We start from the raw sequence: 25,655 nt of genomic DNA, 5'->3' as shown, positions 1-25,655 counted from the left end.
CAGGTTTGCTGGAAGGTCTGACGTATAGAAAAACCGAACACGCAGGTTTGCATTTTCTACAACTAAAAGTAAAAAATTGGTTAATATATTTTAGTGAAAGTCGCCTTTTTAGCGCGCGTGCTATTTGTTGTACGTGTGCTCACGTGAGCACGTGACATATGCATTGTCAATCTCGAGGCGGCATTATTCGCTAGAGGCTGTTCTTGCAATTTCTCTTACTTCTACGCTTTTGTGTGCTACAATATCTTTACGACTACTCAAGATCACCGCGTGCTCGTGAATGGCACTGAAAAATCGTCTACAGCATTTCTAGAAAGATGAAGCAACGGATTGGAGTTTTCTCACTGATTGCAGGTATAGAGCGACATGAAGTCAACCACACACAATTAAAGAGAATTCAAATTGAAACTCTGACGCAATGTTTTGCTGCATTTTTCAGCTCTGTTTATAGTCAACGTTGACGGTCAAACGCCTTCGTCCACGCGACCACCGCCGTCGGAGTCTTGGTATTTTCAGAACGCAAGCAGTTTTGTCACTGTTTCCGACCGGGCGTTCGTCGCCAGTGCTGGCGTCTCTCTCACGCTGACTTTCACCTACTGCAATGAGGATGGACTGCTCGTGTACAGCGAAACGAAATCGAACGAATACTTTGGATTCGGCATTAGCAACGACTATGTACTTGTGCAGTTTCGCCGAGGAATCAGAACTACAGAGGTAGGTGGGGATCGTCGCCACGCCTCCTTACACATAGCATGGAACGCCCTCTAGCAAGATTATGCAACAGCTTCGTTTCTAATATAATGCAAGCACTTTATATACTTCAGCGCTTTGCACGTACAAGGAAACGAGGCACGCAAATGTATTAAAAAATTTGTACGGATTTGCGATCACGTTGCTATGCACGCGGTGGGCGGGCGTACACTAAGCGTACCGCCCATCACAAGTGGTCTACCTAGGTGATATTAACTATTCTTTTTGACCAGGTTGCCTCTTCGTCTCCGTTGGAGAGAGGCCGAGAATACACAGTTAGCATTACTGGTTTGTCATCTGAAAACGCCAGTTTGGCTATTGTTGTAGATGGAGTAGCAAACCACGGGGCTCCTTCATCGGATGACGTGTTTTCTTTCAACAGAGTGAATGAGCTGTTTATTGGTGGAGCAAGGGATCTGAATCGAATAGAGGTCAGATTTTTGTGGACATACTGTAGCTAAATCTGTGTAATCTAAATTCTGACACACACACACACACACACACACACACACACACACACACACACACACACACACACACACACACACACACACACACACACACACACACACACACACACACTACATCACACACACACACACACTACACCACACACACACACTCACCACACTACACCACACCACACCACACAGCTCAGGGATGCCATTGCCATGGTGATGGTGCCAATTGCGGCACCAGGCTTCAAAATTAATGTGGCACCAGGTCAGTCTTATACACTTGGCATTCATTGCTAACTGTTCAAGGGCCACAGATTAACAACTAATGCTGTAAAGAGCATTTTAGATCTTTGATTTAAGGGATATAGCAGTTTGCTCAACTTAGCCGATTTTTCAAGTTTTGGACTTGGTCAATTTGCTGATATTACTATTGATATTAATCAAGGGCATTGGAGACCACTTTGAGGTCACAATTTTGGCACCCACCGTAAATAGGACCAGCAACACACACATACACACACACACACACACACACACACACACACACACACACACACACACGAGTATTTGACAAAATTGAATACTTGATGAATTTTGCGCATGCTGCACTGGAGTTCAAAGCACGATCATTGGATGACATTTTGAGTACTTCTTACTGTGACCTACAGAAGGTTCTCTATGCTGTACTAAGTAGTTACTCATGAGTTGCTGCTGAAATTTATTTCCTGACGAAAGGTGACTTGCTGGACTTTGACGAAATTGTTGCATGATGAAATAGTGTTGTTTACAGTCTTCGTTATTTTTACTTTCTGCAAATATGCACATACTATGTATGTAGACTACATCTTTTCTTATTCTGTTTAGATTCCTCGTCTCCGTCATGTCCTGGATGCATGCATCTTGTCTGTTGAAACTGCAAGTCATGTCCTCAGTTTTTCTTCTGCCACACTGAACAATGTGCAACATGGATGTCCACCTGATCATTGCAAAGCAACCGTGCCGTCTTCTGTGTCTCTGTACAGTAATGAGTCATATTTAGCATTTCATATAGTCAACTCTCAAGCTTCTCAAAGCACAAAAGTATCTATCAAGTTTCAGACAAAGTACTTGACATGCCATAATGACAACTGCAGTGTATTATAATAGCTTGTCATTTAGGTATCCCAATGGATTGCTCTTTTACATCGGTCAAGCAAACGGTGAACATACAATGGCATATCTCGCTGATGGTAGAGTTGTATTGAGTTTAAACTTGATGCCACCATCTGCAAGTGTTGTCGGAATGTCAAGTCGTCGGTATAATGACGGAGACCAATATGAGCTGGTTGTTGAGAGGCTTGGTGTTACAGACGCTAAAGTGACGATTATGGATTCCCAAGAGCGATCAGCAGAGACCAGTTTTAATGTGAATTTTGGCGGTGAGGTTTTAATGACAAACAAATATACGGTTAACTAGTCAGGCAGATAGTTGGTGTGGTACAAGTTGATAAGCAAGTCAGCAAGTTGACATGCTAATACAGTAGTTGAGCAGGTAGTTAGATAGCAGGGTGGTTAGAGGTTGAGTCAGTGGATGTGTTTTCTATTGAGTGGTTGGGCATGTGATATGGTGGACAGATAGGATGGTAGACAGGCCATCGGCCAGGCAGATGGGGAAGCAGGCGTACATCACATGATGTCATCTCACCACCAAGTCAGTAAATACCAAGACTAATCAGCTAGAGAAGGAACAAAAGTAACAAACAGCAGACATTGGCTGATAGATCTGTGACATTTTGTCTAGCTACAGTCTAATGCCCCATTCACACGAGCATTTGTAACTGTGCCAGCACGGTACGGCATGGTTTGGCTCGGTTTCACTTTGTCTTGTGAATGCCGGCCGAACCGAACCGAACCGAACTGTGCTGAGTTGGCCCACCTCAAATTCCTCAAGTTGCCATGCCAGCACGGTTTGGTTCGGTTCGGTTGTGTAGTGCCTGTCAAAACGAAGAGGACGTCGATGTCTATGCTCGGTACTTCTCCTCGATATTTCTGCAGACGGTTCTAGTGCCAGTGAGAAGTGAGCGCGGACAGCTTGTTCCATGACAACGTCTGTATCTAGCATGCGCACCAAGAGACACGCCTACTGTAACTCTGCTGGCTTGCTTTGTCAGAACGTCGTGTGAAAAAGGGCTGGCTCGCTTTATTAGCTCAGGCTGGCTTGTCTCAGCTCGGCTAAGTTTGGAGCTGTGCTAGTGTGAATGGGGTATAAAACCCCGTGAACGCTAGCCAAAACAAACCGAACCGAACCGTTCCAAGCAGGCCCACCTCAAGTTGCCTTGCCAGCACGGTTTGGTTTTGGTTTGGTTTGGTTCAGTTCAGTTCAGTTCGGTTTGGTTGTGTAGTGTGAACACAAGCTAATGGTGCTGGAGTTGGCTTATGGTTTTGTAACAGGATGTAACAAAGACTGACTAGCACTCAACCAGAAGATGACTCAATCGGAAGATGACTCTAACTCGTACGACTTAGAAGACTTTACATAACTTACACAACTCATATGACTAACACATCACATGACCTGAAAGCAAAAGCGAATACCAGATATGCACAGGTAGCACGAGACACGCCCACATGTTTTGACGACGCACTCTCTGCTCACTTTCTCCTACTCACAGTGTGAGCATGGGCTAGCACGGTTGCTTAGTACTATTTGGTTTGGTTTGGTTTGGTTTAGTTTGGTTTAGTTCAGTTACGTAACCGTGGTAGTGTGAACGGGTATAAGTAATGCACACTGTAATACAGTATATTGTGCAAATGTAATAACCCAACTGATTGAAACACTGTACGCAATCAGGCACAGACAAATTTCCACACCTCTACATGTGTGGAAATCAACTCAATAATTGATTCAAGACCAACGTACTGTGAGATAGGAAGACGACTGATAATACTCATTTCTCTTGTTTTCTAGGCAACGTGGTAGTGTTTGATGCTCAGAATCCCGTTTACGTCGGCGGCATCCCAGACCCTGGACGTCCTCCATCATCAAACATACCTCTTATTGCTGTACAGTCATTTCGTGGATGTCTTGCAGACTTTCGTTTTACCGACAGCGATGACGGTCTAGCTCCATTATTACTACATAATTTCACATCAGCGTCTCAGTCAAGGTAGTAGAAACATGATGCAAAAGTAGACGTTTTTTATAAGCTAATACCGTAAATTGTCTTATGCAATAATTTGTGGTTACGAGTCTAATGTTTATGTATAACCATGCAGTCTTAATTAATTAAATTAATAATTAATAATTAATGAATTAATTAATAATTACTTAATAATTTAAATTAATTAATTAACAACTACATTTTGCCAACCAGACTGATTGCAAGTTATGTGCCGTTTATGCTGAACAAATATGACAGTATACCAGCTGTTTACCGGAGCTTCTTGCATTATTTTTGCTAATAATAATTATATCTTTGTTGTGTTATAGGGCAGTTACACATGGGCGGTGCCTTTCTACAGCTGTGTGCTACCCGCCGTGTTCTACTCCGAGTGAAAGATGTGATTTTATATGTGAGTGTGCTGACGGCTTTGAAAAGCAGCTTGATGTTTGTGTGAACACTGATGAGTGTGCGTCTAGCCCTTGTCAGAACAGGGGAACATGCTCCGATAGTATCAATGGGTTTAACTGTAGTTGCCATGAAGAATACAAGGGAATCACGTGTGAGAAGAGAGACAACTGTGTTCCGAATTCATGTCACAATGGAGCAACATGTCTAGATGGTGCATCCGGGTACACATGCCTGTGTGCACCAGGCTACACAGGAACGAACTGTAGCGTCAATGTGGACGAGTGTGGCTCCAATCCCTGTGTGAACGGTAATTGTACCGATCTGATTGACAGTTACCAATGCCAATGCAAACTCGGTTTTACTGGGGCACACTGTGAGTCGGACATAGACGAATGTTTGTCTTCGCCGTGTGTCCATGGTTCTTGCTTTGATTTGGAAGATAGTTTTGTTTGCAATTGTGATGACGGATACACTGGCAGCCAGTGTAGAGTTGATATTGACGAATGCATGTCTAATCCCTGTGGTAATGGTATATGTCGAGAGATGGCTCCTGGGAACGGTGTCATGTGTTTCTGTAGGAGTGGTTACTACGGTACTCACTGTGAGTTAGAGTATGATGAGTGTTTATCTCAACCTTGCAAGAATGGCGGCATATGCGTTAACGAAGTTGGCGATTTTAGTTGTAACTGTATGGGTGGATACACAGGCAAAGACTGTTTTATCGAAGTCGATGAGTGCACTTCAAGTCCATGTGTCAATGGTGGCAGTTGCATTGACTTGGTCAATAGATACATGTGCCAGTGCTCTTTGGAGTTTACTGGCCCCAATTGTGACATCAACGTGAATGTATGTCAGTCAAGTCCGTGTCGTAACAATGGAACGTGTCGTGACCAGTTAAGAGGTTTTCAGTGTGAGTGTGCTGGTGGGTACACGGGAGAGCTGTGTGGGATAGAGATCGATGAATGTCGGTCGGCTCCCTGTCTTAACGATGGAACATGTTGGGAAAGGGTAGATGGATATATGTGTACATGTTTAGCTGCTTACACAGGAACGACATGTGACGTGGACGTCAACGAGTGTGAATCAAATCCGTGTGATAATGGTGGAACTTGTGTGGATGATATTGGCAGTTATAACTGTACATGTGCTTCTGGCTATGAAGGCATCAACTGCGATCAAGATGTTGACGAGTGTTTGTCAGAGCCGTGTCTCAATGGAGCAACATGCATTGACGATGTTGATTCATTTAGCTGCGTCTGCCCTGTGTTCTTCACTTCTACTCTTTGCAATGTAGACATAAATGAATGTAGCACTAATCCATGTGTCAATCAAGGGACATGTAATGAACTTAGTATTCCAACGTTAAACACAACGTTTAATGCATCCGAGTGGCGTGGATATGAGTGTGTGTGTATTGGAGGTTACGTGGGATACAACTGTGAATCAGAGGTTGACGAATGTTCTTCTCGTCCGTGTCTAAATGGAGGCACATGTACAGATGGCTTCCAGTCATACACGTGTTCTTGCCCTGTTGCTTTTACAGGAACAACATGTGAGACGGTCATTCAAGTAACATACGATGGTCTGACGTACTCAATACTGCAGACTCCACTCAGTGGAATGAGACAAATTGTCATTGAGTTTGACTTTGTGACAAGTCTTTCTGATGGTATTATATTCTTCAACGGAGGCCTCGTAATGATAACTTTTAATGTTACTTTGCTTGTTTTGATCTGAAGTGTGTTTGTTTGTAGGGAAGTGGAAGGTTGAATGATATGGATCACATAGCTGTTGAACTAGTTAAGGGACAGATTCGCATAACCTATAATACGGGCACCGTGGATGGAATTGTGAGCACAGAAATTGGTGAGAATTTAAACGACGGTCGATTTCACCATGTGCATGTCAACTCGCTAGCACCAACTGTGACTATTACATTGGATCGTAATGTGTGTGACTCAACTCTCAGCTCTGGTTGTCGTGCAACTGTTCAATCGCATCAAACATTCAGTAGCTTGAACTTGAAATATCCTCTCTTCTTTGGCGGTGTTGATGCCGCAGTCGCCAATTCTGATCCGTACTTGCTTAGTGCAGTTGGCATGACAGGCTGCATTAGGAATGTGTATGTAAACAGTCAACTGCTAGACCTACTGGGTGATGGAAATGACAGTCTGCCAGTACCTGGATGTCGTACGTCATCACCGTGTGACTCACAGCCTTGTTCCAATGGTGCCACTTGTATTGATCTGTGGGATGATTTCACATGCAGTTGTGCTGTCGGATTTAATGATGAAGACTGTCAGCTGCAAACTACTGCTAACTTTCTTGACAACCAAGGGCTTCATTTTATGCCATCGTCCATCTTTTCTGTTTCATTGGAATTTGTTACGGTTGTGAATGAAGGAGTTTTGTTCTACATTGCCGACGTAAGTTTCTACTAGCATCAGACTGTCTCTTACTTGTTTAGTATAGTTGTTAGTATTAATATTAACTTTTTGCATTATAGTAATAATAGAATTACGCTAAACTTAGTTTAGTTATTAATATATGCTAATTTTTTTTATTAATTATTGGTAATTTAATATTACAGTATTTTTAAAATCAAATCAGTTTTTTCAAAAAAATTACAACAGCGGGATACTTGAGGGAACTATATCTGGTTTTCTGTAATTGCTTTTTTCAAATCAATTTTCTGCTGGCTTTAGCTATGACTACATGGACAAACATCCTGCCATCAATCTTCTGTGCAGATATCCTTGTAAATTGCCACAGACGGTATCCTGGCATGACTCACAGTTTCTGTAAAATATGGAGCTATGGAAGCAGGAGGTTGAATTAGTACATCTTCTCGTGATACTTTTCTCACTTGTTACATTTCCTCTATTTGTGGATACTTGAAAGAAAGTTTTAGGAAATATCCTAAAATAATGCGATAATCATTAATACGTGTAGTTTACTAATGATTGTGGTTGTTGTGTGATTTTCATGATTAAAGCTGTTTTGTAGAACAACAGTGACTCGGACCACTTGGCTATTGAACTGGGCAGTCAAGCTCTTTATGTGACTGTCACATCAAATGGATCTGTGTTGAATGACTCGATATTGTGCAATATATCCAATGATGATTGGCAGCATATATCTGTGACAGTCAGTGGCACGGCTTTAGAAACTCGATTACAGTCTTCTACTTGTCTTCACTCTGCAAGCAGCTCTTTGACTCTTGTACAGCCTTTAGCATCAGTAATCTTTCTCGGCAGTTTACAGAATTTTGTTGCAGATTTTGTTCGTCTTTCTACGGCTGTGAAATCAACATCAGGGATTAATGGCTGTGTTCGCAATGTTACCATCAATGGTGTTTTGCAAGATCTTCAATCACCATCTATTTCTTATTCTGATCATGATCCACCATCTGCAACTGCAGGATGCAGGAGAGATGAAATGTGTGCTGCTAATCCATGCAGAAATGGTGGTGTCTGTGTAGCACACTGGATGGGTTATAACTGTGATTGCCAGACTGATTACCAAGGCGCAGTTTGCGAGGAAGTTGCACCTGCATCGTTTAATGGAAACGCAAGTGTGGCTCAATTTAAAGTTCACGAGTCTGTGGGGTTTTCTGCCACATCCGGCTCTTTAAGCTTTCGAACACGTGATTTCGATGGAACTCTTTTACATGCCGGTTGGCAGCCAACAAGTATTGGCAGGACGACAGATGACTACTTTAGTCTTGAAATAGCAGGTGGTCATGTAAACTTGGCAGTTCACTTGGGACAAGGTAGTTGCTGTAACTGTATGTGTAGTTTTATGTAAGTGAAGTGTGTGTCTTGCTACACGTAGGGGCTAGCAGAGTTACTGTGACACAGACAGTGTCCGATGGACAATGGCATGCAGTGCAGTGGAAACGATCTAATAGAGAATTTTTCCTGACACTGGATTCTAATTTCACTGTGCAAGGTGTGACACCAGGCAACTTTACGAGACTGGATGTGCAGAGAAATGGATTTACATACGTTCACATTGGAGGCATTGAAGACTACAGTGGCATTAGCAATGAAGGTATGGCACAATATGAGACTAGAGCAATGTGTGTCAATTTTCAGATTATTGAAACTGAGTGTGTGGAGACGAGTGTAATAGGATGTTTTGATGCTTATGTTTGTTGTTGAACTGTAGTGGACAAAATCCAATGGACAGCAAACCACAGCTAAACTGTATTCTTATATTTGTGCCACATAAACTTAATTATTGGATTCTCATTTTCTTCTGCTCCAACTTTTAGGCCCCAACTAAACACAAGTTATTACTTGGTTTGGTCTCTTTGCAGAAGGAGGAATTATGGTAGTGATGTAGCAGAGACAGTGTTTGTCATTGCTACAATAGATGTCAACATTTGGAATGTTGGATTCTGAAGAACTGGTTTGAGTGCGTTAGGGTTATGGGTTAGAGTTAGGGTGCTTTGTTTACTTGTACAGCAGATAAGCCTCCGGACAGCTAGGATAACTTTGCTGCAGTGCCTGATGAGTTTGGTACCACAATAATGCACTGCTCACTTGACAGAAAACACATATTAGATTTAAATTTACCACCCACTGCACCGAGAACAGGACGACAGGAGGACGAGAATCAATTAAGTTTATGTGGCCTTATTGGAATTAAATTTACTCAGAAACTAGCTAGAAATTACAAGGACGACTTCACAATTTGTTTACTCAGAAGTAGTTGAGAGATGAGAAATGGTCTACATCAGTTTCTACATTAAGTATTGACTTAAAATTTGTTGAAATTGAAAGTAGGAATTGTTATTACGTATTTACCATAATACAACAGTGAATTTTGTATTTGTGATTGCTGTATTTATGTTGAAATTACAAATAATTTACTGTCAGTCTTTTTGTTATTTTGTATACATATTATTGATTATACACATTAATACATATGTTGCATTTCAGAGTCATTGTCCCAAGATCATTTTGAAGGATGCATAGTCAATGTGTCATTTGATGGTCAGGATGTGAAGTTCTTCTCATCTGAACCTTCCATTCAATCTGATTTAACAGATGTCTTGTCAGGATGTAGACAACGAAATGCTTGTTTGGATGTACCCTGTACCGTTCATGGTGTTTGTTACGACACGTGGGGTGCACGAGTGTGTATGTGTGATGAAGGATTTAGTGGAGTTGATTGTGAAGTGAACATTGATGAATGTATGTCGAAACCTTGTCAAAACAATGGTACATGTACAGATGGAAGTGGATCATACAGTTGCACTTGCAAAGGAAAATTTACCGGGACTAATTGCGAGTTAGATCTACGGTTTTGTGACTCAAGTCCATGTCAGAACTCTGGCACATGCCAAGAACTGGCTGCAACGTACCGTTGTCTTTGCATGGCAGGCTACACTGGTTTAGAGTGTGAGGCAGATGTGGATGAGTGTGACTTATCACCATGTCTAAATGATGGAACATGTATGAACAAGCATGGTACCTTTACATGTATGTGTCCTGTTGGATTCACAGGTTTGCACTGTGAGACGAACATTGATGATTGTGCATTGATTGATATGTGTCAGAACAATGCAACTTGTGTTGATGGCATAAACTCTTATTCTTGTGTGTGCATGCCAGGATTTTCTGGTCTTGATTGTGACTCAGAACTTGATGAGTGCATCATCTACAGTCCATGTAACAATGGGACATGCATTGATGAAATCAATGGATACAGATGTGTCTGTCCTTCAGGATTGACAGGTAGAAACTGCAGTATGGATATCAATGAGTGCATATCATTACCGTGCATGAATGGAGGTATGTGTAGAAATGATGTAAGCAGATATGACTGTTTCTGTGCTGATGGATTTGCAGGTATGGACTGCGAGACCGAGATAAATGAGTGTGCATCAAACCCTTGCCAGAACAGTGGCACGTGTAGAGATCTTGTGGGACACTTTGTCTGTGACTGTCAAATAGGGTACACAGGCTACAGCTGTGAGAATAATATGACTGAGTGTGTGTCTAATCCATGTCAAAATGGAGCAATGTGTCACAACGGAATAGCAGAGTATGTATGTTCTTGCTTGCCTGGATACACAGGGAGGCTGTGTGAGGTAGAAATTGATGAGTGTGCATCTCTGCCGTGTGTAAACGAAGGAAACTGTACCGACTCCGTGTCACATTTTGTCTGCATGTGCCACCAGGGGTATACTGGCATATTTTGTGAAACAAATGTGGATGATTGTGTGACCAATATGTGTGTCAATGGGACATGTAGAGATGGGATAACCGGCTACAGCTGTCTTTGTTCCAATGGCTTTACTGGCTCTCTTTGTGACATTCAAATCAATGAATGTTTTAGTATGCCATGTCAGAATGGAGGGACATGTACAGATTTGGTGGGTGGATATGAATGTGCTTGTACTAGTGGATGGTTTGGTGTGACGTGTGAGACTAATGTCGATGAGTGTGCATCAAGTCCATGTCAGAACAATGGGTCTTGTGTAGACACCACATCAGGCTACCGATGTATGTGCTTAAATGACTACACTGGTCATCACTGTGACATTGAACTGGCCGAATGTGATGCAGTGCCATGTCAAAACGGAGGTAGCTGTATGGACACATTGGATGGCTACATCTGCTCCTGTGTGGTTGGTTACACAGGAATCAACTGTGAAACGGATATCGACAATTGTTCTGTATCGTATTGTTTGAACAACGGAACGTGTAAGGATGGAGTCAATAGTTTCTCGTGCGTGTGTCAAGATGGATTCACTGGTGCTAGTTGTGAAGTCAATGTGGATGAATGCAGTGGTATGCCGTGCAGAAATGGGGGTACATGTATTGATACTTTTGGAGGCTTTAGATGTGTGTGCACTGACAGTTTTACTGGAGAGTTTTGTCAGGATAACTTCAATGAATGTGACTCAAACCCTTGCCATAATGGTGGTATCTGTCAAGATATGGGCAATCGGTTTGAATGCTTTTGCAGGTTTTCATATACGGGACACTTTTGTGAGTTGTCTGTTGATTTATGTTCTCACACTGTGTTGCCTTGTAATGGTCATGGCATCTGCAATAGTGGACATGGAACATTCACATGTAACTGCTCTTTGGGATACACGGGATCTCGTTGTGAAGTTAACATTAACGAATGTGAGTCTCGTCCGTGTTTAAACGGAGCAACATGCTTGGATGGCATTGGCCAGTTTTTCTGTCAGTGTCCGCCTATGTTTACAGGCATACAGTGTGAGAGTGAAATAGATGACTGTCGGTCACAACCATGTCAGAATCAAGGGACTTGTTTTAGAGACTCAAATGGATTTACTTGTGACTGTCTGGATGCCTACACAGGCATGATGTGCGAGACAGAAATTGATGAATGTGCTAGTTCTCCTTGTATTAATGGTTCTTGTGTAGACGACATTGGTGGATATGTATGTATCTGCGTGAATGGGTTTACTGGAGTAGACTGTGACTTGGAAATTGATGAATGTTTGTCTAATCCGTGTTTCCAAGGGACTTGTCGTGATGAAATAGGTCAGTATGTATGTATTTGTCCTGAAGATGCGACTGGAACTTCCTGTGAAACAGAAGTTACTGCTTGTCAGGCATATCCATGTCAAAATAATGGGACTTGTAATGAAACGGAGAGTGGAAACTACACATGCACATGCGAAGATGGCTATGAAGGAAGAAACTGTCAAACTGAGGTCAACGAATGCCTGACATTGCAACCATGCAGAAATGGGACATGCAGAGATCTAGTAAACAACTACGAGTGTACCTGCTCTGAAGGATTCACAGGAAAAGATTGTGAAACTAACATTGATGACTGTCAACCAGATCCATGTTTGGGCAATGGAATTTGCAGTGACAAGGTCAATGGTTATGAGTGTGAGTGTCTACTTGGTTTTACTGGCTCAAATTGCGGAACCGATGTAAATGAATGCGATTCATTTCCTTGCTGGAATAGAGGTAGCTGTGTTGACCATATTGACAGTTTTACATGTGTTTGTCTTGAAGGATACTCTGGTGATGTATGTCAGACAGAGCTAATACAGATTGACAATTGCATGTCAAATCCTTGTGTTAATGGCACTTGCCTGCACCAAGCTGATGGCTACACTTGTAATTGTTCGGTTGGGTTTACTGGAAGTGCTTGCGATTCAGAGCTTGATGAATGTTTATCAAATCCATGTGTTCGTGGCACATGTGTAGACCAGGTCAATGGATATTATTGCGATTGCTCTAGTGGATCAAGTGGGCTACACTGTGAAGTGGACATTGATGAATGTGATAGTAATCCTTGCCAAAACAGTGGAAGCTGCATTGACCAAGCAAATGGTTTCTTGTGTCAATGTCTAAATGGATTTACAGGTTCTAGTTGTGAAACAAATGTGAATGAATGTGATTCTAACCCGTGCATGAATGGAACATGCATTGATGATGTTGACGCTTTTAATTGCACCTGTCAAGCTGGATTTACAGGACCATTATGCAGTGTCAATGTCAACGAGTGTGCATTTGGCCCGTGTAGAAACAATGGCACTTGCACTGATTTAGTCAATGACTATAGCTGTAACTGCACTCACGGCTTTTTTGGAAAGAGCTGTGAAACAAATGTAGATGATTGCAAGTCTAACCCTTGTCAGAACAATGGCACCTGCACAGACATTGTAGGTGGATACATTTGTGTATGTCCTACTGGTATTACCGGTAGTGACTGCCATGAAGAAATAGATGAATGCAGATCACGTCCTTGCCATTACAATGGCACTTGTCAAGATGGTTTGAATGGTTTTAGTTGTTTATGCCAGTTAGGATACACAGGTGATCAATGTGAAACTGATATCAATGAGTGTTCATTGAATTCCTGTCTTAACAATGGGACTTGTCAGGACCAAGTTAATGGTTACAATTGTGTATGCCATTTAGGGTACACGGGCAATCAGTGTGAGACTGATATCAATGAGTGTGGATTGAATTCCTGTTATAACAATGGAGCATGTGAGGACCAAGTTAATGGTTACAATTGTGTATGCCATTTAGGATACACGGGCGATCAGTGTGAGACTGAGATTGATGAGTGTGGATTGAATTCCTGTCTTAACAATGGAACGTGTGAGGACCAAGTTAATGGTTATAATTGTTTGTGTCATGATGGGTACACTGGTGAAAGCTGTGAAAGTGAAGTGGATGAATGCGTGTCTACACCATGTATGAACAATGGTACTTGTCGAGATGAGACAAATCGCTACATTTGTGACTGCAGGTCCGGCTATTCAGGAATTCATTGTGAAACAGACATTGATCAGTGTAGCTCAAAGCCATGTCTAAATGATGGCACGTGCATAGATGAAGAAAATGGATATGTGTGCACGTGTGCTTCAGGCTTTCAAGGAACAAACTGCTCTGATAGTAAGTAAATTGGTAGCAATTCACTGTCAGTACCTATGAATTAAATGTCAAACATAGAATTGGTAAATGTGAATAAGTTAATTTATGGTTCGGAAAGATACATGTACTGAGTTTATTTGATTGAGGTTGTAAGGGCTCCTTGACAGTAATTGGCCATCACGCTATGTAGCCTTGACACAAACTGCTGTTGTTTGCAAGCAGGATTTTCATGACCTTTAGTACACACGTTTTGGATTTATACAGCTTAATAATTGAATTAGTAGCCAATTTAAACACTAAGTGCGTGAAATGCTATAATTTCTATTGAATAGGATCTTTATTTTTCAGATCATTTTTTCAAAGTTGACTTATTTGTATTTTTACTCTAGAATGCAACATTGGCATGTTTGGTGAGCAGTGCAGCCAAGTCTGTAGTTGTCAGAATGGTGCATTGTGTCATCACAGGACTGGAGAGTGTAACTGCACAGCTGGTTGGACAGGACACAACTGCTCACAAGGTATGCAGTTGAGCTTATAGCGTTTGCACAATGGCATTATTCTATTATGTGTTGTAGCATGTATGAATGGCCAGTTTGGAGTGAATTGCTCCAACCAGTGTTTGTGTGAAAACAATTCTACATGTGATCGCTTCGATGGAGCGTGTGCTTGCTCTTCTGGATACACTGGGATTTACTGTGAGACAAACATAGATGATTGCAAGGCAAGCCCTTGTCAGAACAATGGCACCTGCACAGACATTGTAGGTGGATACATTTGTGTATGTCCTGTTGGTATTACCGGTAGTGACTGCCATGAAGAAATAGATGAATGCAGATCACGTCCTTGCCAATACAATGGCACTTGTCAAGATGGTTTGGCTGGTTTTAGTTGTTTATGCCAGCTAGGATACACAGGCGATCAGTGTGAGACTGATGTGGATGAGTGTGAATTGAATTCCTGTCTTAACAATGGAACATGTGAGGACCACATTAATAGTTTCAATTGTTTGTGTTCTGATGGTTATACTGGCGAAAACTGTGAAAGTGAAGTAGATGAATGCATGTCTACACCATGTATGAACAATGGTACTTGCAGGGAGGAGACAAATCGCTACAGTTGTGGCTGCAGGCTTGGCTATTCAGGAATTCATTGTGAAACAGACATTGATGAGTGTAGCTCAAATTCCTGTCTAAATGATGGTACATGCATAGATGAAGAAAATGGATATGTGTGCCTGTGTGCGTCAGGCTTTCAAGGGACTAACTGCTCTGATGGTAAGTAAAGTGGCAGCAATTCACTGACATAACTCGAAGATGAATGAAACAATGACCACTTTAATAACATACACATGAATGTTTGTACAAACCAAATAATTAGAATGAGACACACAAGAGGAGATGCACTATCAGTTGTGCTAACAGTTATGATATTGAAATGTTACTTAATACATGTTTTGTGAATTTAGAATGCAATAATGGCACATTTGGTGAGCAGTGCAGCCAGGTGTGCGGTTGTCAAAATGGTGCCTTGTGTCATCATGTAACCGGTGAGTGCAAGTGCACAGCAGGTTGGACAGGACGCAACTGCTCACAAGGTATTGCATTTTGTAACTGCTTAACTTAAAAAGTCACACAGACATGTTTTCCATCGTTTCATACAGACAGGATACCATTTAAGGCATTTGGTTATTCAGGTTGTTTTATTTCATGCCATATGCCGTTTTGTGTATACAATCGTTTGTTGTGTGTGCAATTTATGTCGCTTTTTATACATAATGTGTAACTTCGTTCTCAAGCACTCACCTCACTCCTCCAATAATGTGTAGAATTACGTGCATATTTGAATTATTAACTACATAGTAATAAGTGTTTGTGAATTTAGAATGCAGTAATAGCACGTTTGGTGAACAGTGCAGCCAAGTGTGCAGTTGTCAAAATGGTGCCTTGTGTCATCATGTAACCGGTGAGTGCAACTGCACAGCGGGTTGGACAGGACTCAACTGCTTGCAAGGTATTGCGTGTTGTAACTGAGCTTAATTAAATAGTCACACAAAGACATGTTTTTCTATTGTCTTTTAGCATGCATAGATAACCGGTTTGGAATGAATTGCTCCAACCAATGTTTGTGCGAGAACAACTCCACGTGTGACCGTTTTAATGGCTTGTGTACGTGCTCTCCTGGATTTACCGGGATCCGTTGTGAAACTAATATAGACGACTGCAATGTGAACAAGTGTCAGAATAATGCCACATGCCTGGACAGTGTCAACACGTTTTCTTGTTCTTGTCAAAATGGGTACACAGGTGTATTGTGTGGCGCTGACATCAACGAATGTTTTTCTAGTCCGTGTCATTTCAACAGTACGTGCTTGGATTATGTGAATGGGTATCAATGCATCTGCAGTCAGGGTTATACAGGAATCGACTGTTCGACAGATATTGATGAATGTACATCTAACCCTTGTTTGAATTCTGCATCATGTGCAGATGCAACAAATGGGTACGTTTGCACGTGTTTAAGTGGTTTCACTGGAATCACATGTGAAACAGATATAGATGACTGTGTTACGTCTCCTTGCAAGAACGGTAGTACTTGTGTAGATCAAGTGAATGGATACATTTGTCAGTGTGTGTCTGGCTTTACCGGTACAAACTGTGATATCGAGTTTGACGAGTGTATGTCACAACCTTGTCAGAATGGCGCTTGTATCGATCACGTCAACAGGTATAGTTGTAATTGTGTGACTGGATATACAGGCACTCTGTGTGAGTCAAACATTGACGAGTGTGCGTCATCTCCGTGTATGAATACAGGCACATGCCGAGATGATATCGGTAGATATTCATGTGAGTGCAGAAACGGTTTTACTGGCACTCTGTGTCAGACAGAGCTGCTGGAATGTCAGTCTCAACCGTGCCATAACAATGCCACATGTCTCGAACTGATTGATGGATATCAATGTAACTGCATCCAGGGTTATACAGGAATCAACTGCGCTACTGAAATCAACGAATGTGCTTCTAACCCATGCTTCAATTATGGAACTTGCACGGATATAATTGATGGTTACACATGCATGTGTTCAGTTGGTTTCACTGGACTAATGTGTGAAACAAATGTAGACGATTGTGCTGGATCTCCTTGTCTAAATGGTAGCACTTGTGTAGACCAAGTGGATGGATACATATGTCAGTGTGCACCTGGATTTACTGGCAGCGACTGCGACAGTGAGATTGACGAGTGCTTGTCACAACCTTGCCAGAATGGTGCATGTATCGATCTTATCAACGACTATAGTTGTAGTTGTGTGGCCGGATTTACGGGGACAACATGTGAAACTGACATTGATGAGTGTGTATCAAGTCCGTGTATCAATGGGACGTGCAACAATGGAGTCAATGGCTATATCTGTGCCTGTCCTGTTGGTTACACAGGATCAACATGTCAAATAGATATCGACGAGTGCAGTTCGAATCCATGCCAATATGCTGGTAGTTGCGAGGATCGTGTGAGTGGATACACGTGTCGTTGTGTTACTGGAGTGACTGGTAGTCAATGTGAAGTCGACATTGATGACTGCGTGTCTTCTCCGTGTACGAACAATGGCACTTGTCAAGATAGCATCAATAGCTATTTATGTAACTGCAGAGATGGATTCACTGGTAGACATTGTGAGAGCGACGTCGACGAGTGTTCTGTACTGATACCGTGTCTAAATTCTGGCAACTGTACTAATGCTTACGGCAGTTTTCTATGCAATTGCAGTTCCACCGGATTTGAAGGAATCGTGTGTTCTGACGATGTAGACGAATGTCTGAACAATCAGCACCGTTGTCAGCATCGCTCAACTTGTGTGAATGCAGAGGGAGGTTATCATTGCACGTGTCTAGATGGATTTATTGGAGATCTTTGTGAGACGGATCTTTGTAGTGTAATTTCTTGTGGAGAAGGCAAGTGTGTTCCTCGACCAGGAGGACATGAGTGTGATTGCACTGGAACTGGCATGAACGGTCCATCATGCAATGTGATCATAACTGCTGAATCTTCGAGTGATTTCGATACTGTCAGTATTGCTGTTGTTGCTATTGTCATCATCGTTGTCCTTATTGTTGTTATCATTGTTGCAATTGTGATCTACTTGAAACGAGCTAAGTCTCATTCGGGAGTCTACAGTCCAAGTGACAACGAAGAAGCACTGGGAATTAATATACTAGAGAGGGAGAGAGAAGATCACGAAGAGAGGCTCATATAGTGCTACAATGCAGAAAAATTATGTGGGGTCAGTGATTACTAAAGACAATTTGCTGCATAGTTGTTATTAATTAATTCTGTGATTAATTGATTAATTAATTAAGCAGAAAGTTGGGGTTAACGATCGAGAGCTGTGACAACTCGTAATAAGAATGACACTATAGACAACTTTTACAGTGTTTGTAAACTGTGTTTGCACTACCTGGTGTAAGACTGTTTCTACAATCAAACATCAAAATAAGGAGCAGTGCCAGTGTCTCGCGCGTTAGGATATGCGTCTAGCGTACTCTTAATCATGGCGGCACGGCTTCGCACGTTTTCCTTGCCGTTTTCGCGATTGGCGATAGCTAGTCGACAATTTTCGTCGGATATCAAAGCTATCAGTTGTCCTATGGACGTTCCATTACCAGGAGCTCCTCTATCCCGTCACGTACGACTTGCAGACCTTCCTGTCAGAGAGACGAGAGTAACGACATTAGAAAACGGAATTCAAGTCGCCTCAGAAGACTGCTTTGGACAATACTGTACTGTAGGAGGTTCGTTTATATCTGTATGTTTATAAAGACCATCATTCTTGGTCATAAGTATTTACAACGTTCATGTTTTGTTGGTTTTTTATTGGTAGCTCTTATTAACGCTGGATCTAGGTATGAAGTGGACTTCCCTTCTGGTGTTTCTCACTTTATTTCGAAGCTAGCGTTTCAGGTAGTGTGTCGTTCTGCCAGATTTTTAATGTTTCTGTCTGGATGATGTTGGAAATATTGTAAAAACAGTGATAACGTGTAAACTAACGATATAAAATAATACTTTAAATGTAATTGTTATTTTAGAGCACTTGCTCGTTTAGCCACGAAGATCTTATGCAAGAATTTGAGAAACATGGGGGAATGTTGGACTGTCAATACCACAGGTTGGCTTTTTCTTGTAACTTTATTCATCCTGATAGTGCTGTGTAGGACTAACGTCAGGCATATTATTCAACAGAAATGTAGTAGCTAGCAACCACTAATTTTCTGATTTTTAATAAATATCATAAAGTCTCCTGATGTGATGCGTCTGTGATGTTATGTGTATGTGTTGTTTCCACTATCAGTTGTCATTATTCTGACACCCAATAATCAACACTTTCACTCTCGCACAAAGGTACACGTGAAAGCATTTAACAGAATCACCGTGCAGCATTGTCCCCAAGATTTTTGTAAGACACTTCGGAAATTGTTATAACCACGCCTACCCAACTTTTGGGCCTGGCCCATTCCAATTTTTGTGGTTACTCCCGCCACAAAACCTTTGATGCAGGTTTACTTACACCGAGATGCCACAAACTGTTGTCATGGAATTCTCACAAAAGGAGCAAAATGGTTTATTTTTAAAGAAAGTTTGTCTCTGTCTTAGTTCATGCACTGTGCTTGACCACATGATAAGCCTTATAGCCCGTGCAAAATTTCCAGACCTCAAGAAGCTGAGAACCTGTACATAGCCTAGGAAAGGCTACAGAACTCGTTACCATCAGATAGTGACTTAAATAGTGGGTGGTGCTGACAACTACTGTTTATCTTTGAGTACTTATATTACGATTAAGTTCACCATATGACAGTCTTTGCCCTAATTGGTCTTATCTTCAAACCAAGCATTCCAGGAACTACTTGTTAGCCTCAAACAACTTCCCACTTTTCAAAAAATGAATACAAGTCCATTGTCCTCATATCTAATCACTGCCTACTCATGCAGCAAAGCATGACAGGCCAGTACCAAGTGGAAGCCAGGGCATGGCGGAGTGCCTTGCCTTTTGTAGACTGGGGACAACCCTGCCATGTATACCAATAATATGACAGTGGTGTTAGTCTGACAGAAACCAGTGGGACAAATGTGGTCAGAATAGGGAGGTCTGACTGTACTGTCTTGTGTCATACAAAGGCAATATGGTAAGCCTAATGTACAATATGTCTGCCTAATGTATCATTGTGCAAGTACAGATGGTAGAAGACAGAGGATGGAGGTTTCAATAGAAGTTTAGGTTGGATGGGCGGTCTTTTAGTAGGGAACAAATGTTTTACTGTTACTATAACAGAAATTGAAATGCAATCTTAATAATGATGCTGGAGTGTGATTCCAGATCACTAATTGACTATTAAAGACTGTTTCATGTGCACACAATGGATTTACAGCAGAGACATCTCTATATACGGCTCTGATTTACTGTAGACCCACGCACATATGACTCCATTTGGCCAAGCCACGGAGAAATAGGGGTTGGATAAGTTAAAAAGAATGAATGAGCAAAGCCTCGCAGTTTCAATTGAACCTCGGAGTTTTCAACCGTACCTCAGAGTTTCAATTGTAGCTCGGAGTTTTTCAACCGTATTCAGAGTTTCAATTGTACCTCGGAGTTCCAGTCCACATTCTGGAGTCTCTGACCAGGCCAGTTTTGATGACCGTGTACGTTAGTGATAAAATGATTGCACGAAGATGTAGTACACATATCATATGTACACTTACAATCATCAAACTAACCATAGAAGCCTCAGTATCTTTTGTCGCCATCACTGCCACATTGTCACTGCGCTGTGCGAACATGCTTGCGATGTCATATCTGCTTTACGAAAACGGTTGGATGTGCGAGGGTCTACGGTAATACCATTCCTTCCTTCACAGACTTTCATGTGAAATGACTTTAGGACAGACACGTGTTAGACACAACATGTACAACAATTGCTCTGATATTTTGATGTTGGTTAATGAGGTAACACGAGTTTGATAGTGCACACGTATAGGACATGGCCTGTGAGACAATTTGCTGGTTTCTACATTAGAATGTCTTTGGGACCTGTGTCTATCTTTATTGAATTGTACAAGCGATTTCAGGACAATGTATTACAAAATCCTTGTTTGTTTACAATTTGTTGTTTTGATAAATTTGCTTTAGCTAATTGAAATAAGACGGCACATCGCTTTGTCTTTGTTTAGTGCCTGAAAGCCCATTTCCAAGTACCTGTGATTGTGTATGTTACAATTTCTAACTATTAACAGCATATACATTTATTTGAATTTGCACATATGCTTTTATTGAGTGCTGTATACATGTGGCTTGTAATGAGACTGCTCATTGTGCTATGCATCTAAACAAGCATCTGTACTGTGTAGAGATACAGTCATGTATGGAACGACAGGTTATAGCAGCGAGTGTTCGTCTATTATGAGACTGCTTTCTGAGGCTGTGTTTAAGCCAAATATTACTGATAACGAGGTTTCTGCTGATTTCTATTTGTTGTGCGATCATCTTATGGGAGAAATTTGCTTGTGTTAGATGCAAGATGCAAGAGAACGTATCGCATTTGAATTGGAGGATGCGGAACTAAAGCTAGATCCTGAGCCCATCTTAACCGAGCTTATTCATACGGTAATATCAAGGTCTTTTGTGTTGTTAGATTATAATAGTTTACATTCATGATTCATGAGTTTCACACTGGAGACGAATAGTAGTGTTTGGTACGTCTCACACGAGAAATTCATTACTAATTAGCTTTGCTGTGCTTTTTTGGTATTTGAAATGCATCTATAACTGGTGATATTAACACAATACTTGTCACTACTGTACAAGACACGTAGATTTCATTACCCGACGCCTGGATATTCTGGCTAAAGGTATAGTAGTCGTCCAACGTGCGACCATACGATGATACGACCATATTTATACTCGATTAGTGCAGATGCAAATTAAGCTATTCCGACCAATAGACGAGAAGTGGTCGCATTACTGACCAATAGACGAACATAATGTCATCATAAGGCTTCACCCTCTCTTTGTTTGGTAGCTGCTAACGAGAATTTGGCCATCGGGCGTTCATCCTGTACATGGTGTTTAGTAGTCCTTTGCTTTACATAAAGTCTTAGCCATTTTAGTGTCGTTTTAGTGTCGTCTTCAACAGATATTTGCACTCTACTGAAATTTGCGAAGGGGAACATGCATTGTCCATGACAGTGCGTCTGTTTGTCGGATGAAGTGACTGACTAGTAAGTACGCAAGTCTGGAGACGCTTTGCAGTTTGTTTACCTAAACGAATGCATTGGAAACGTTAGCTGAGATGAGTGTGTTGGGCTAAAACCTCTGTATATGCAAAACGTTATCACATGACAAGATATGTGGTTATATACACAGGCCGAGGATTTAGCACTGAAATGTGCTTCTCTATTCATTTCATAAGTAACGTTTTACTATATGTCAATGTAATATTTGAGCTGGTTTGATATTGCACAGTGACACCCTTGTATCATCTGTATGGTCGTAGTTTTATATTTATGGAAATTTAGATTAGTGCGAACAAAGAAGACTTGTGGAATAGTCTGCAGTGATTTATATGAGTCTCACTGTTACTAAGCCAAACTTATGCTTAATTTTTTAATTAATACATTAATTAAATAGATAAAGAGTTAGGTGAAGGTGACTTCAATAACTTTGTCGACTGTTGTGTTTGTGTGTCTTTGTTGTTTTCTGTCTTTCATGTTATCAGTAGCAGCTGCAAATTTATTGCCTATGCATCTAATATATACTGTGAGGTATTGGCTGGGAATGTTACTTGGTGTACACAACTAGGAAACTGTAGACTAGTATTTAATGAAATCTAACTCCTGATTGCAAGTTACAAGCCATTGTGCAAATTGATAGTCAATGCAATTGGTTAATGGGTCTTACACTCTTTGTGTACTGTGACTGACTGGATTTTCTAATCATCAATGATTTTTCACGGCACATTCTGTCGCTACCTTTGACTGCTTGGGTGCATAGGTGTGCGTGTGTGTGTGTGTGTGTGTGTGTGTGTGTGTGTGTGTGTGTGTGTGTGTTTGTGTTGTGTTCGCACATGCATGTCTCTTTGTTCTTCATATAGACAAGTCAGTGTTACTGTCAGAGTACTCTCTACTGTCTCATTGCAGCTCAATGTTTTTGAAATTGTATGAATTGGCTTGATTATGTTTCATATTACATCTAGGCTGCATTCAGAGACAACACGTTAGGCTTGCCAAAGCTTTGTCCTCCTGATAACATCAACACAATCAGCCGACAGAATGTTCTCGAATATTTACAGTGTTACTACAAGCCGTTGCGGCTCACAGTATGTGGAGTAGGCATCGACCACGATGCGTTTGTAGAAATGGCTAGAGACAGTTTTGGACACATTCAGCCTTCGTGGGAAAACACAGCAATAACTAGGAATTTGACACCCGACAATTCAATATCACAATACACAGGAGGAATAGAGGCTGTAAGGCTCTTTGGCTTGGTCTGGTGTGTATATGGTTATGAAAGTGTCATCTTGTGTTCCAGAGTGAACGTGATATGTCAACACATCGTCTAGTGGTTAACCCTTTACCTGAGCTAGCCCACGTGGCACTGGGATTCGAGAGCTGCTCATTTAACGAACCGGACTTTTTCACATTTGCCGTTCTCAACAGTTTATTGGGTGGCGGAGGATCGTTCTCAGCAGGTGGTCCAGGCAAGGGAATGTATTCACGACTCTATCTCGATGTTCTCAACCGGTATTCGTGGGTACAGAACTGCACCGCTTATCATCACGCATACAACGATTCTGGTTTGTTCTGTATATATGGCAGTTCAGCACCATCTGATGTAATGATTGGATTCTTGATAAACAACGATTTTTTTATCCGACTGTGTGTTTTGTAGTTGAGGAGTATGACTGAGGTGCTGATAACTCAGTTTCTACAATTAACTGAAGGATATGGTGATGTATGTGTCGCCGTGTAGAGCACAAGGGCATCAATAGTTCAATGACGTATTTGTGTGTGGCAGATTGAGTTGAGTCGTGCGAAAGAGCAACTGAAGTCGATGTTGATGATGAATCTCGAGTCTAGAAACATAGTGTTTGAAGATATTGGGCGGTAATTCACGATGTGTTTTGCACTGTTTGATTGCTTGGCATGATTAGCTGCTATGTAAACAGGCAAGTATTGGCTACCCGTCACAGACAGTCACCTCAAGAGCTTTGTGACAAAATAGGTCAGTCATGTTTGTTTAGATGTTCATATGCTATCCGCAATCTGCCTCTTATTGATTGCATTTTGTTTAAGATTACAGCATACCTAAGCTTACACAGTATGATGAGTAAACAAGAGTTGAACTCAGTTTTTTCTATTGCTAACATGGTTTATATATTGGTAAAGTTTTTGTTACCACATGGTACCTACTCTTGTATCGCCCCGCCTCATGGCACATCAGCTTAGTCTGTGAAGTATGGGATGGGGTCATGTTGGAGGATATGACACCTTTAGGTGCTAATTGGCGGAAATGTTTGACTAACTACAACTCAAGTTTGCTATACACATAAGGTCAGTGTTCTTACATGCAGCATTACATAAGGTCAGTAGGTCAGTATTCTTGCTTGCAGTGTCTGCTCGGATTTGTCACATTTGTGAACTCTGTACTTGTCAAGAACGATTAAGCAGGACACATTATTTTCCATATACCTCAAACCCTGCTCATTCAGTGCATAATGGTTTCATGTGTTGTCCAGCCATATGTGGAGAATGATACTCAAGGATTGATACGGCTGGCTGCCGTTGTTAACACTACTAAGCCATTCTATGATGAGAAAGTTCTTTTGTACTGTAAAGAGTGAATTTTTCTTGGCATGACTGGGAACTCGATGTTCAGATGCTGAATGATGTTGCACGTATGCACAAATTTTTTTATCTGGACCCAAAATGTTAGACACTGGGTCAAAGTTGGGGATGGAGGCTTGATGGATAGTGAGGTGATACAAGAGTAGGTACAGTATATAGTTTTATATGTTAATCTATTGGTATATTTTCTGTTATACAATTTTGTATGTTAATAATGTACATGTATTATGATTGATTAAACGTGATAGAATTTTTGATTGATATTTTTACATTTATTGTTTCTTCTAATTAAGTAAATAATTGGTTTTGTGTTAGACGCTGTGACTAGCGGCCAGTTGCAGGATGCATGCCAGAAGATGTTAAAGAGTTCGCCATCTGTTGCTGCATTTGGAAATTTGAGGTCACTGCCATCGCTTGACGAAATCTGTACTGCACTAACAGGAAATGGAAGACTACGATCAAGCTGGAGAAAGAGCTGGCAGTTTTGATACTGACCAACACACTGAAAGTTGTGATACATGCTGACATAATGTGCTCAATGTTGTGTTAGGTATTTTATATTGAATTAAAGAGAGAAAACGTCAGGACAGTTTTGATTTCTACACACACACACACAC

At 41.3% G+C, this 25,655-nt stretch overlaps 2 protein-coding genes across 2 annotated transcripts; both read left to right on the top strand.

Moving 5' to 3' along the window:
- Window positions 1–317: 317 nt before the first annotated feature.
- On the top strand, window positions 318–18,635 carry LOC134191506 (fibrillin-2-like). Its single transcript, XM_062660128.1, has 17 exons — window positions 318–354; window positions 452–714; window positions 984–1,181; window positions 2,073–2,311; window positions 2,367–2,631; window positions 3,590–3,641; window positions 4,156–4,354; window positions 4,678–6,454; window positions 6,514–7,185; window positions 7,766–8,531; window positions 8,594–8,812; window positions 9,706–14,169; window positions 14,538–14,666; window positions 14,724–15,422; window positions 15,614–15,742; window positions 16,030–16,158; window positions 16,227–18,635. Exons 1-17 carry the CDS (start codon window positions 318–320, stop codon window positions 18,398–18,400), a joined length of 12,411 nt encoding a protein of 4,136 aa, XP_062516112.1. The 3' UTR covers window positions 18,401–18,635.
- A 57-nt stretch (window positions 18,636–18,692) lies between these two features.
- LOC134191275 (mitochondrial-processing peptidase subunit alpha-like) lies at window positions 18,693–25,622 on the top strand. The gene is made up of 11 exons (XM_062659873.1): window positions 18,693–18,935; window positions 19,025–19,104; window positions 19,230–19,309; window positions 21,544–21,646; window positions 21,707–21,799; window positions 23,388–23,660; window positions 23,723–24,025; window positions 24,083–24,145; window positions 24,209–24,297; window positions 24,360–24,415; window positions 25,354–25,622. Exons 1-11 carry the CDS (start codon window positions 18,695–18,697, stop codon window positions 25,524–25,526), a joined length of 1,554 nt encoding a protein of 517 aa, XP_062515857.1. The 5' UTR covers window positions 18,693–18,694; the 3' UTR covers window positions 25,527–25,622.
- The last annotated feature ends 33 nt before the right edge of the window (window positions 25,623–25,655 follow it).

Source organism: Corticium candelabrum, chromosome 15 (genome assembly GCF_963422355.1).
Source record: "Corticium candelabrum chromosome 15, ooCorCand1.1, whole genome shotgun sequence".
NCBI classification, from domain to species: Eukaryota; Metazoa; Porifera; class Homoscleromorpha; order Homosclerophorida; family Plakinidae; genus Corticium; species Corticium candelabrum.
This window is presented reverse-complemented; position numbering and strand designations above follow the sequence as displayed.

Bases quoted from the DNA above. Each gene is read 5' to 3' on its own strand.
- LOC134191506 (XM_062660128.1), top strand. From the start codon at position 318: ATGAAGCAACGGATTGGAGTTTTCTCACTGATTGCAG. The intron at 715-983 runs GTAGGTGGGGAT...CTTTTTGACCAG, and splicing joins GAGGAATCAGAACTACAGAG to GTTGCCTCTTCGTCTCCGTT. The intron at 14,667-14,723 runs GTATGCAGTTGA...TATGTGTTGTAG, and splicing joins AGGACACAACTGCTCACAAG to CATGTATGAATGGCCAGTTT.
- LOC134191275 (XM_062659873.1), top strand. From the start codon at position 18,695: ATGGCGGCACGGCTTCGCACGTTTTCCTTGCCGTTTTCGCGATTGGCG. The intron at 21,800-23,387 runs GTAATATCAAGG...TATTACATCTAG, and splicing joins TAACCGAGCTTATTCATACG to GCTGCATTCAGAGACAACAC. The intron at 24,416-25,353 runs GTCAGTCATGTT...GTTTTGTGTTAG, and splicing joins AGAGCTTTGTGACAAAATAG to ACGCTGTGACTAGCGGCCAG.